Raw genomic sequence first — 14,359 nt, forward strand, 5'->3', positions numbered from 1 at the left:
ATAAATTTTTCATTTCCAGGAGTTTGGTTTGATTTTTCATTAATATTTCAATTTCTTTAGTGAATTTTTCTTCCAAGTCCTGGATCTTTTTTGTGGTTTCTTTGTATTGGTTATTTATTTTTTCTTGCATATCATTGAGTTTTCTTACAATCCATGTTTGAAATTTTTCTTCTGTCATTTTAGTGTTCTGAATTTGGTTAATGTCCATTGCTAGAGAGCTGGTGTTCCTCTTGGGGGTTTGCTTTCCGTTTGATTCTTAGTACTTCCTGAGTTCTTTCACTGAGTCCTTCCCATCTGGATCAGTTACTGCTTCCCACCTTTCAGTTTTTGCTTGGGAAGTAACACACCCTGTGTAGGCTCTATTCCAGTAGATGCTATAGGAGCAAGGCAGATTGCAGCTACTGTGTACCAGCCTGGATATGCACACTTCTATGGTTGCTTGATCTTCCGCTAGGGGGTGCCGCTAATATGTTGTTCAGGAGTCTTCTACCACAGTTGGGAGCCTGCTCCTGATGGGAGGGGTTACTAGGGGAGCCTGTTTTGGCCTCTTGCTGGGATTTTTGTTCCCTGTCCACAGACTCCAATGTTTGTAGCCCACCGGATGGGGAAATCCAGCCCCAGAGTATGATCCTACTGGGTGACCTAAACCAGTCTGATGAGTAGAGTCACTGGGCTGTCAACTATTGATCTGCACCAAGGCCCCACGATTCACACTAGTTGCAGAGTGAAAGTGGCTTTTCTTGTCTCACCCTACCTCCAGGGGTGGAGCCTACCACTTTTGGCACGAAAGATGCTGGCTAGGGAGAGGGGTGGTGGCCCAGTCCACCCAGTGCCCCAGCGCCTATAAGTCACACAGGCGTTAGCCTCCCACATCTAAGGAAGTGTTCAGAGTTCACCCATCAAGACAGGCCTGGCTAGTCGACTATAGGTCATGTAAGGGCGGAACTTGTCATGAGAGTCCCCAGGCTGGGGGAAGGGAGCTGACAGACACCATGTCACACCACAGTGGCTGAGCTGTAGACCCCGAAAATGGCAACTGCCCACCTGCAGAGCACTAGCACTGGGGGTGACTATTCAGGAGTTGGCAGGTGCTGGATTGGGGAACTGGGTCATCAGGATATCCTGTTGTCTCTTTTATGTCGCCCTCCCACAGTCTCACACCTGTCCAGCCAGAGCTCTCGCTCTTTCTGACCCACTCTGAGCGGGCCTGTTCGCCCACAGTGGTTTCCAGGATAGAGTCCCCTAATTAGTGATCACCTCCCTTGATCTGGACCCGCTAGGTGCCAGAGGCAAGTTACCTGTCTCCTAACTCCGTCCAGAGGTAGCTCAGACCAGTCCCTATCCCGCCCAGTGCAGTCCTGGCACAGAGCTCCGGGGAGTTCAAGATGCCTCCTGCCATTGTCTCCTCTCCACAGAGCCCCACACCTCCTGCTGTGATTTTGCATCTACTTCAGGCAGGTCCGTGTCTGAGTGGGTGTGAAGGTCAGTGGAGAAGCAGGACGTTCTCCCACTTCACTTGCTGGCCAGGCCAGTCCAGCCGTCCCATGCTCTATTCTCTATCTGTCTCACACTCCTCAGAGTTCGCAATCGTATCTCCCGTTTACCTTTTTTATTTTCTGTTTTGTGTGTTCCACACTGATTCTCTGCCAATTGACAATGCTGTTCTGTGGGAGAGTGATCCACTCATGTGTAGCAGGCCGAGATCTACGCCTCTTTCTCTGGGAGCAGGAATCCAGAAGGTCACCTTTACTTTGCCATTTCTTTAACGGGGTTGTCTTTTCATTGTTGAGTTTTAAGAGTTCTTTAACATATTCTAGAAAAAACTTCTTTACCAGGTACATGATTTGTAAATATTTTCTTTCTGTGGGTTTTTTCACTGTCTTGGTAACAGTATCTTTTGACACACAAAAGTATCTTATTTTGATGAAGTTCAGTTTATCTGCTTTTTTCTTTGGTTGCTTGTGTTTTTGGTGTCTTATATAAAAAACCATTGAACCAAGATAATGAAGATTTATACCTATGTTTCCTTCTGGGAGTTCTATAGTTATCGCTCTTACATTTATTTCTTTGATCTATTTAATTTTTGTGTATGCGCTGTTTGTTGAATAGACTATTCTTTCCCCATTGGCATTGGGTGGTTGTCTTTTTGAGCTATAAAAGTTCTTTATTTATATATTCCAGTTATAAGTTGTCAGATACATTTTGAAAATATTTTCTCCCACTCCATGGCTTCCCTTTTCTTGTTCTGAATGGTGTATTTTGAAGATCAGATTTTTATTTTGATGAATTATAATTTATCAATGTTTAAATTTTATGATTATTGCTTTCTGCATCCCAGCTTAAAACATTTTTTTCCCTTTTTTTGCCTACTCAAGTCAGAACGTATTTTTCTGTTTTCTTCTAGCAGGTCTAAGTCTGTGATCCATGTTGAAATAATTTTTGTTTACAGTGTAAGGAAGAGGTGTTTTTGTTTTGTTTTCCCCCCTCAAATGGCTATCTAGTCTTCCAGCACCATCTGGTGAAAAGTCTTTCCTTTCACCAACTGCTTGAGTGCCTTTGTCAAAAATCAATTGCATTTTAAGTGTGGGTCTATTTCTGGACCCTCTCTTCCTTGTCAATGATGTATCTTTCCCTTATTTTAGTATTATACTGTCTTGATTACTGTGGCTTTTTAGTATGTCTTAAAGTCAGGCATCATGGGCCGTCCAACTTGCCACTTTTTCCAAGATGATTTGAGATACTTTTAAATCTTTTTCATCTCTTTATAAAATTTTAGAATCAGCTTGTCAAATTCTATTTAAAAGCCAGCTCAAATTATGATTGGGACTCATTAGTTGCTATGTAACAAATTATCACAACTTCAGCATCTTAAAACAACACACATGTATCATCTCAGTTTCTATGGGTCAGTAGTCTAGGCATGGCTCAGCTGGGTCTTCTCAGGGTCTCAGAAGGCTACAGTTATAATGTTGGTGGGAGCTGCAATCTCATCTGAGGCTTGAAGTCCTCCTTCCAGGCTTACTGTTTCTTGGTGGAATTGTTCTTTATGGCCAGGGGACTGAAAGCCTCAGATTCTAAAAGCAATTTCCAAACATATGGCCCTCCCCACAACATGAAACTGTGTTTCAAGTCCAGCATAAGAGTATCTCTCAAACTAACAAGCTCTACCTTCAGGGAAAGTCTGGACCCTCTTAAAAAGGGTTCATCTGATTAGGTCAGACCCCCAACCCTACCCCCAGGATAAATTCTTTTGATTAAATTGAAGCCAATTGATTAGGGCCTTAACTATATCTGTAAAATCCCTTCATCTTTGTCACATAATAAAACCTAATATGACAGTTATCACATCATATTCACAAGCCCTGCCCAAACTCGAGGAAAAGTATCACAGAGGTTGTGTCTATGTTTATGAGGGATATTGGTCTGTAATGTTCATTATAATTTTTTTCATGTTAATCAGGTTTAGTTACTTGTTTTCTGTTTCTCTTATCTGCTTTTGTTCTTTTCCTCTTTCTTGCCTTCTATTTGGCTAATCACATTTTTTAGTATTTCATTTGATTCTTCTATTAATTTTTTACCTATGTATCTTTGCAAAATTTTTTACTTGGTTAATGTCACATACATACATACATATGGCCATATATACACATTATAACTCCTACAATACAATGGTGCAATTCTTCTTTAGTCACATCTTCTAAAGAAATTGCAAGAAAAAAAATGTAGCTTTATATTTACCTACATAACTTATAATTCCCATATTCGTCTTGCTTTCCTGAATCTAAGTTTCCATATGGTATTATTTCCCTTCAATTTGAAGAACTTCCTTTAATACATCTTACAACTGCAGCTTTGCTGGTGACTATTTCTGTCTTTATTTTCCTTCATTTTTGAAGGATATTTTCACTTGATATGGAATTCTGGTAAAAATTGATAATTTTTCTTAAAGCACTTTCAATACAATCTCCTAATATCAATACCATTGTCTCTAGATATCATCTCTCAAACATCATTGTTCCCTGATATATACTGTTTTCCCTGTGGCTGCATTTGAGACATTCTCTTGATTGTCACTTCTCAGATTTTTAATATATTTGGCCAGGTGTGGTGGCTCACACCTATAATCCTAGCACTCTGGGAGGCCGAGGCAGGAGGATCACATGGGCTCAGGATTTCAAGAGTGAGACCCCGTCTCTACTACAAATAGAAAAAAATTAGCTGGACATGGTCTTACAGGCCTGTAATCCGATATTTGGGAGGCTGAGGCAGGAGAATCACTTGAGCCCAGGAATTGGAGGTTGCAGTGAGCTATGATGATGCCACTGCACTCTAGCCCGGGCAACAGAGCAACTGTGTCTCCAAAAACATAAAAAATAAATACATAGAGACAGGCCTTGCTCTGTTGCCCAGGCTGAAGCACAGTGGCATGATCATAGCTCACTGTATCCTCCAACTCCTGAGCTCAAGGGATGCTCCCACCTCAGCCTCTCAAGTAGCTGGGACTGCAGGCCTGTGACCACATCTGGCTAATCTTTTAAATTTTTTATACAATGTTGTCCAGCCTGGTCTCAAACTCCTGGCCATAAGTGATCCTCCTACCTCCACCTCCCAAAGCACTAAGACTACAGGTATGAGCCATCACAACCAGCCTGTTTATTTTTCCTTCATTTTGGACATTTTGAACACTGTATATTCTTCAAATACTTTTTCTGTCCCTTTCTAACTTCTCCTTCTTGAACTCTAGTAATGTCTGTATTTGACTATTTGATATCCATAGGTCACTAAAGTTCTTTCATTTTCATCTATTTTTCTTCATATTGGGTTAATTTATCTATATTCAAGTTCACTGACCTTTCTTCTAAGTAGATTTCAGATTTTGTCCCAAGCTTATAACTATTATCTAGATAATAGTTGTATCGCTGCCACTTTCAAAAGTAGAACCTTGTGTTTTTAATAAACCTCCACAGAATCTCTCCAGACACCATCCCTGCATTAAAGTAGACAGTACCTTATAGAAACCTCAAGTGTCTAAGACCATGGCACATCACAGCTCCTTGCAGGTGTGTCTTCAGTGAGTTACGATTAAGCAATATCTTTTGAAAAAGTCACCATAGCTGGGCGCAGTGGCACATACTTGTAGTCCCAGATACTCAGAGGATCACTTGAGCCCCAGTTTGGGGCTGCAGTGTGCTACGATCATGCGATCATGCCTGTGAACAACCACTGCACTCTAGTCTGGGTAGTATGGTGAGACCCTGTCTCTTAAAAAAAAAAAAAACAAAAAACTTACTATGTTGTCTTATATAGTGAATATTGGTTGAAGCTATTGTTCACTGACTCCTTTTAAACAAAAAGCCCTTAATTTCAGGAAACTTTTCTTCTCTACAGATTGCTGAGCACTTAACTTAGCATGTTCTCATTCTTCCTAGTGAGGTGGCTGTTGTCAGAGTCCTCACTGTATAATAAAGCCTCGGCTTGCCCACACAGCTTTTGTCAGTTGCAAGGCCAGTATGGAAACCTAATACAGACTGGAGATTTCTAACTTGAATGTAGTGTTGCCAGAATGCTCCACATTCCAGAAATGAGTAAAAAGTCCTTTTTAGTATGCTTGGCTTTATTACTATAAAGAAATGCCAGTCATTATTTGAAACCCTTGTAAAGGCATGTGTTTTGTTTGTCCTTTTTAGGTATAATGCTCCTAAGAGCATTTTTTCCACAGGAGAGAGAAGAAATGGTCCTTCCTGGATACAGAAAAATGAAACAAACGTGACCTTCCCAGATCGGCACCCCCAGCTCTATAGAGGGGGAAACGGTGCCGTAGAACTTTGCTGTTTATTGTACTTTGTACATTTCCTCTTCAAACTCTTATATTCAATGCTCTACACTGTTAATTGTAACCTATGACATAATTGTAAATATTTGGCTTTTTGATAACTTTTATATTTTGAAATATTGCCTTTAAAATAAAATTGTTGTCTAGACATGTATAATGTCTTCCTAGAATTAGAGACAAAAGAGGACAGGCGGAGTGCCTCATGCCTGTAATTGTAGCACTTTGGGAGGCCAAGGCGAGAGGATCGCTTGAGGTCAAGAGTCCTAGACCAGCCTGAGCAACTTAACAAGACCCTCATGTCTCTAGAAAAAATAGAAAAATTAGTCCACAGTGGTCCCAACTTCTTAGTAGACTGAGGCAGAAGGATCACCTGAGCTCAGGAATTTGAGGTTGCAGTGAGCTATGATGACACCCCTGCACTGTAGTCCTGGCAACAAAAAAATGGAGACAAAAGAGATAAAGGAGGGTAGCTTTGAGGCACTTTCAAGTTTAGGCAATACTGTTGACAGTTTAAAAAACTCCAAATGAGAAGTTTACACAAATCAAGTCTCGACAGCAGAATCAGTCCCAGAATCGAAACATAGTATGGTTTTTTAATCTAATCATTTGCAAATTAATAAGGAAAGTAATATACCAACATAATCTTTAGCTGTACAAGATGAAAATCTTAAAAATTTAAAGAATCAGTAAATTAAAAAAAATTTAAAAATCAGTAAAACCAATCTTTGAAGGAATGAGTGAAACTATAAGCTTGTATCTGCTGAGTCATTCTACTGCATATTATGGAATTCTGTCACAAAATTAAACCCTTTGACTTCCCCTGAAAACATACATTATTTGAAATCTTCCCCAAGGCTGTATGAAGTTTCCTTCCCCATATCACACATATAATACACCCCACACGCACACTCTCCAAGGGAGCTCTCGTACTTTTCCTACATCAGCAGTATACACTTCCTTGCCATTCATGGCCAGTGTCACCAAATGAGCAATGTCTGAAAATGTCACCAGCATCTGAACAGCTGACAGAATGAGTCATGCACTCAACATTTGATTTTACAGGATGGCCCCAGTGACAAGATGAAGGATAAAGTTGAATGACTTGTGATAAATAACAAAATGGCCAGACTCAATGGATCTCGAAAGAGCAAATATGAGTTTTATGCTACAAAGATGTGTGGCACCAAGCGGCTACAAAAGGATACTTTAGTGGTGGCTCCAATAAAGATATCGATTCTGGGACTGAGTCTGCTGTCGAGCCTTGATTTGTGTAAACTTCTCATTTTCGAGTTTTTTAAACTGTCAACAGTATTGCCTAAACTTGAAAGTGCCTCAAAGCTACCATCCTTTATCTCTTTTGTCTCCATTTTTTTGTTGCCAGGGCTACAGTGCAGGGGTGTCATCATAGCTCACTGCAACCTCAAATTCCTGGGCTCAGGTGATCCTTCTGCCTCAGCCTCCTAAGAAGTTGGGACCACTGTGGGCTAATTCACTCCCAATAGAGAGCGTTTAGATTCACATCCAAACTGCTGAGGAAACCCCGCCCATCTCCCATCAACCTCCGTCTTTCACCTCAGTAACAAGGCTTCACAGAAGAATCAAACAGACCTGTGTTATCACCCTCATGTACTAAAGAGCATATTTAAAATTTCTAATTCTATAACAAAATGTTATTTTATACACATATTATGCCAATCTTGTGTTCTGAGCTTTTAAAATTAAAAACAAAATCATAATGAACAAGTAAAGGGCAATATTCATTGTGAGGAGATTAAGTCCCTTTCCTGGTGTGTACAGAGCAACTAGGGACACATGACCTGCACATCCAAAAGTAACAGAAATGGAAGAATATGCATAAAGAATAATCCTGACCCCACTGGTGAGGAAATCTTCACTGAAGCACAAAAATTTCAAGCCAGGCTTTAACAAAAGACAAGGGGGTAGGTGGAGCAAGATGGCGGATGAGAAGCACTGCCAGCCAGAGTGTCTCTGCAGAAAAGACAGATTCTAGCAGAAATTAGAAAAAAGAAGCAAGAAAACGCGGGCGAGGGCTGGAAGGAGGGGTACCTGAGACCCCGGGACACTCCACGGGAGGAGGCTGCGGAGGAGAACTGGAGGCTGAGACCGCCGGAGCAGCCCGGAGACCAGCGGCAAGGGTAGGTGGATTTGCTGTTTCCCCTCCCCTGCATTTGGGACTGCTGGTGGGCTCCCCAGCAGGTGAAGAGACCTGCGGACACCAGCCCAGAGACGGCCGCCGCCAGCCAGTGGTGAGCCTGTAGCAGACGTGGCACCAGGTTCCAAACTTACTCCGGGCACCCCCGTGTGCACAGACCCGAGCCGCACGGCAGGCGCCATATTGCCTCCTCCTCCCCACGGCTGCCCAGAGAGACAATACAGCCACCAGCCAGAGGCACCTCCAGGGAACGGAACCTTCCCTTTTGGGACCCTACAGCTGACTAAGGGGAACTCAGACTGTGAGCTCCCTAGCCGCCAGCCCTCCCAGGTGCTGCTGGCACGGTGATCCCAGGAGAACGGTGCCGACTCAGAGGCTGAGAGACACAGACACAGCTTGGGCTCCCTGTGGGTGAACTGGGACTGGAACTCCTCTCCCTGGTGGGGATACAGTTTGAACTCTGGGACCCAGAGGTCGGACCTGCAGACCAGATCCCTACACCGAGGGCTAGCATTGCCCGGGGCACAGAAGGGTTATACGTGAACAGCCTACTGAGGTGTGTGTGCCTCCAGGGGCGGATCAGCATCCTAGAGGGCGAACTTCCTCTCAGGAGGAGGCCGTGCGCCCAGCCCAGGTGGCGTTCCTGTGCAGGGAACCTCCTCACCGGCATCACAGTCCGGGGAGGCCTGGTGGCTTGTGGTCTGGCCTGCTGGCAGACGCCCAAGAGTAGCTGCAGAGTTGGGGAGGGTAGAAAGAAGCGAGGCCCGCTCCAGACGACGGGTCTCAGACAGCCCCACCCCCACACCCAGACTTTCTGGCTGAACCAGGCCATTCCAACCCCGCCCCGACAGCTTTCCCTGGAAGCAGAGAACAGAACTTTGACCCCTGCTAACTGCCTGAGGGCAGGCTTACCCAACCCAGCTCCGCCCAGAACAAGAGCTGATAACAGGACACAAAATCAACACCATAGCCTGTTCCTCCAAGCAAACGCCACCTACTGACAGGGACAGCATCTTGCACAGCCTTTCCACGGCACCCTCTGACTCAATATACAGGGAGTGGTCCAATCTCACCCACAGACACCACCTAATGCCTCAAAAACTAAACAAGGTGTGTGAATACCCAAACAATAACCTAAAGGAAAGAAACAACATCTGATCGACATGGGAAGAAATCAGCGAAAGAACTCAGGAAATATGAAGAACCAAACGGAAAACACACCCCCAAAGAGGAGCACCAGCCCCCTAGAAACGGACACCAACCAAAATCAGGCAACTAATATGACAGAAGAGGAATTTCATATGTGGATCATAAGAACACTCACCGAGCTGAAACAACAACTCAATAACCAACACAAAGAAACCACAAAAAGCCTCCAGGATATGGGAAAAGAAATAGACACAATGAAGAAAAGTGTAACCGAACTCCTGGAAATGAAGAATCAATTCAAGGAACTACAAAATACAGTGGAAAGTCTCAAGAACAGGGTAGATCAAACAGAAGAAAGAATCTCAGAGCTTGAAGATAACACCCTCCAATTAAATAAATCAGTCACAGAAATAGAGCAGAGAAACAAGAGAAAAGAGCAAAGCCTACAAGAGCTGTGGGATTATGTGAAGAAACCTAATGTGAGGGTCATAGGCTTACCAGAAGGGGAAGAAGACAACACTCAAGGGTTGGACAAGCTGTTTGAAGATATAATAAAGGAAAATTTCCCAGGCCTTGCTCAAAATCTTGATATACAAGTTCAAGAAGCTCAGAGGACCCCTGGGAGATTCAATGCAAACAGGAAGACATCACGACATGCAGTCATCAGACTGACCAAAGTATCAACTAAAGAGGCCCTTCTAAGAGCTGTAAGACAAAAGAAGCAAGTAACATACAAGGGAAAGCCAATTCGAATAACATCAGACTTCTCTAATGAGACTTTACAAGCAAGGAGAGACTGGGGCCCCATTCTCACTCTTTTGAAACAAAACAATGCCCAGCCTAGAATATTATTCCCTGCAAAACTAAGCTTCGTATATGAAGGAGAAATAAAAACATTCTCAGACAAGCAAAGGCTCAGAGAATTCACCAAGACAAGACCAGCCCTACAAGAAGTACTTAAAACAGCGTTACGCACGGAACGTCATAATAACCCACGAATATAAAAACAACCAAAACCCAAAGATATTAAAGGCCAGATATTACAATGGCTAAAGACAGAAATCATAGCAACAACATCCAACCCAACAGAATGAACAGTAATCTACCTTACCTATCAGTTCTCTCAATAAATGTGAATGGCTTAAACTCTCCACTCAAGAGACATAGGCTGGCTGAATGGATAAGAAAATACAGGCCAACTATATGCTGTCTTCAGGAAACACATCTAACCTGCAAGGATGCATATAGACTAAAAATAAAAGAGTGGAGATCAATATTCCAAGCAAATAGAATCCAAAAGAAGGCTGGTGTGGCAGTTCTAATTTCAGACGATTTAGTTTTTAAAGCAACAAAAGTAGTCAAAGACAAACAGGGTCATTATATAATGGTGAAGGGCACAGTTCAACAAGAACAGATAACAATTTTAAATATATATGCACCCAACTTAGGTGCACCCAGATTCATAAAGCAAACCTTACTGGAGCTAAGCAAATGGATTAATAGCAACTCCATAATCACCGGAGATTTCAACACCCCACTGACGGCACGAGACAGATCCTCCAAACAGAAAATTAACAAAGAAATAATGGACTTAAACAAAACTCTAGAACAATTGGGTCTGACTGACATTTACAGAACATTCTACCCAAAATCCACTGAATATACGTTCTTCTCATCAGCTCACGGGACATTCTCTAAGACTGACCATATCCTAGGACACAAAGAAAATCTCAAGAAATTTAAAAAAATAGAAATCATACCATGTACCTCCTCAGATCACAGTGGAATAAAAGTAGAAATCAACCCTAACAGAAACTCACATTTCTACACAAAAACGTGGAAATTAAACAACCTCCTACTAAATGATTACTTCATAAATGAAGAAATCAAGACAGAAATAAAAAAATTCTATGAAGAAAACGACAATGGAGAGACAAGTTATCAGCTCTTCTGGGACACAGCTAAAGCAGTTCTGAGAGGAAAGTTTATCTCCATAAATGCCTATAACCAAAAGACAAGAAGATCACAAATAGACAATCTAATGAAACGACTCAAAGAGCTGGAAAAAGAAGAGCAGACCAACCCCAAACCCAGCAGAAGAAGTGAAATCAACAAGATCAAATCAGAACTAAACGAAATTGAAAACAGGGAAGCTATTCAGGAGATTAATAAAACAAAAAGTTCGTTCTTTGAAAAAATAAACAAAATTGGCACACCATTGGCTAAGCTAACGAAAAGCAGAAAAGAGAAATCTCTAATAAGCTCCATCAGGAACAAAAAAGGAGATATCACAACTGATCCCAAAGAGATACAAGATACAATTTATGAATACTACAAAAATCTTTATGCACACAAACTGGAGAATGTGGAGGAAATGGACAAATTTCTAGAAACACACAGCCTCCGTAGGCTCAACCAGGAAGAAATAGATTCCCTGAACAGACCAATCTCAAGAGCTGAAATAGAAACAGCAATTAAAAATCTCCCTAAAAAGAAAAGTCCCGGTCCAGATGGCTTCACACCTGAATTTTACCACACTTACAAAGAAGAACTAGTACCTATCTTGCAGAAACTATTCCACAACATCGAGAAGAACGGAAACCTCCCTGACACTTTTTATGAAGCGAGTATTACTCTGATACCAAAACCAGGAAAGGATGCAACAAAAAAAGAAAACTACAGACAATATCCCTAATGAATATAGATGCAAAAATTTTCAACAAAATCTTAGCTAACCGAATCCAGACACTTATCAAAAAAATAATCCACCACGACCAAGTGGGCTTCATCCCAGGGATGCAGGGATGGTTCAACATATGTAAATCTATAAATGCAATTCACCACATAAACAGAAGCAAAAACAAAGACCACATGATTCTTTCAATAGATGCAGAAAAAGCTTTTGACAAAATTCAACACTCTTTCATGATACGAACACTTAATAGGCATAGAAGGGCCATACCTAAAAATGATACAAGCCATATATGACAGACCCATGGCCAACATCATACTGAATGGGGAAAAATTGAAATCATTCCCACTTAGCACTTGAACCAGACAAGGCTGCCCACTATCTCCACTTCTGTTCAACATAGTGCTGGAAGTCTTAGCTACAGCAATCAGACAGGAAAATGAAATCAAAGGTATCCAAATAGGGGCAGAAGAGATCAAACTTTCACTGTTTGCTGATGATATGATATTGTATCTAGAAAACCCCAAAGATTCAACCAAGAAAATCCTGGAACTGATCAATGAATTTAGTAAAGTCTCAGGATACAAAACCAATACACAGAAATCAGAGGCATTCATATATGCCAACAACAATCTAATTGGGAACCAAATCAAACACTCAATTCCCTTCACAATAGCAACTAAGAAATTAAAGTACCTAGGAATATACTTAACCAAGGAGGTAAAAGACCTCTACAGGGAGAACTATGAAACACTGAGGAAGGAAATAGCAGAGGATGTAAACAGATGGAAATCCATACCATGCTCGTGGATCGGCAGACTCAACATCATTAAAATGTCTATACTACCCAAACTGATCTACAGATTCAATGCAATACCTATTAAAATGCCATCAGCATTCTTCACAGATATAGAAAAAATAATTTTATGCTTCGTATGGAACCAAGGAAGACCCCGAATATAAAGAGCAATTCTAGGCAACAAAAACAAAATGGGAGGCATTAATATGCCAGATATCAAACTATACTACAAAGCTGTAGTAATTAAATCAATATGGTATTGGCACAAAAATAGGAATATTGACCAGTGGAACAGATCTGAGAATCCTGATATAAAACCATCCTCATATAGCCATCTAATCTTGGACAAAGCAGACAAAAATATACACTGGGGAAAAGAATCCCTTTTCAATAAATGGTGCTGGGAAAACTGGATAGCCACCTGTAGAAGGCTAAAATAGGACCCACACCTTTCACCTCTCACAAAAACCAACTCACGCTGGATAACAGACTTAAACCTAAGGTATGAAACTTTTAGAACTCTAGAGGAAAAAGTTGGAAACACTCTCCTAGACATCGGCCTGGGCAAAGAGTTTATGAAGAAGTCCCCAAAGGCAGTCACAGCAGCAACAAAAATAAATAAATGGGACATGATCAAACTACAAAGCTTCTGCACAGCCAACGAAATAGTCATGAAAGTAAACAGACAACCTACAGAATGGGAGAAAATTTTTGCATCCTATGCATCCGATAAGGGACTGATAACTAGAATATACTTAGAACTCACGAAAATCAGGAAGAAAAAATCAAATAACCCCATTAAAAAGTGGGCAAAAGAGTTGAACAGAAACTTTTCTAAAGAAGACAGAAGAATGGCCAACAAACATATGAAAAAATGCTCAACATCTCTAATCATCAGGGAAATGCAAATCAAAACCACAATGAGATATCACTTAACCCCAGTGAGAATGGCCTTTATCAAAAAATCTCCAAACAATAAATGCTGGCGTGGTTGTGGAGAGAGAGGAACACTGCTGGTGGGACTGCAAACTAGTTCAACCTCTGTGGAAAGCAATATGGAGATACCTTAAAGCGATACAAGTGAATCTACCATTTGATCCAGCAATCCCATTGCTGGGCATCTACCCAAAAGATCCAATGACACTCTACAAAAAAGACACCTGCACTCGAATGTTTATAGCACCACAATTCATAATTGCAAGGCTGTGGAAACAGCCCAAGTGTCCATCAATCCAAGAATGGATTAATAAAATGTGGTATATGTATACCATGGAGTACTATTCGGCTCTAAGAAACAATGGTGACATAGCACATCTTATATTTTCCTGGTTAGAGCTGGAACCCATACTACTAAGTGAAGTATCCCAAGAATGGAAAAACAAGCACCAGATATATTCTCCAGCAAATTGGTATTAACTGAACAGCACCTAAGTGGTCACATAGGTACTACAGTAATAGGGTATTGGGCAGGGGGGAGGAGGGCAGGTATATACATACATAATGAATGAGATGTGCACCATCTGGGGGATGGTCATGATGGAGACTCAGACTTGTGGGGGGAGGGGGGAAATGGGCAGTTATTGAAACCTTAAGATCTGTACCCCCATAATATGCCGAAATAAAATAAATAAATAAATAAAAAAATTAAAGGACAAACTCACTCTTACATACAACTAGAAAAAAAAAAAAGAGAGAAGGCATGACTCAGTAGGC

General features: G+C 41.4%; 1 protein-coding gene across 7 annotated transcripts in view; it reads left to right on the forward strand.

Annotated features, from left to right (window-relative positions):
* The window catches only part of WDR19 (WD repeat domain 19), a 110,524-nt gene extending 102,945 nt beyond the window's left edge, over nucleotides 1-7,579 (forward strand). For 5 of the 7 annotated variants that reach the window (XM_076001182.1, XM_076001183.1, XM_076001185.1 and 2 more), the window contains one exon: nucleotides 5,688-7,579. In XM_076001182.1, the coding sequence (XP_075857297.1) occupies nucleotides 5,688-5,904 (217 nt within the window). In that variant the 3' untranslated portion in view covers nucleotides 5,905-7,579. The remainder of the gene's footprint in view (nucleotides 1-5,687) is intronic. The other 2 variants (XM_076001186.1, XM_012753901.2) reach the window with 1 other exon arrangement.
* Nucleotides 7,580-14,359: the final 6,780 nt, after the last annotated feature.

Source organism: Microcebus murinus, chromosome 3 (assembly GCF_040939455.1).
Source record: "Microcebus murinus isolate Inina chromosome 3, M.murinus_Inina_mat1.0, whole genome shotgun sequence".
NCBI classification, from domain to species: domain Eukaryota; kingdom Metazoa; phylum Chordata; class Mammalia; order Primates; family Cheirogaleidae; genus Microcebus; species Microcebus murinus.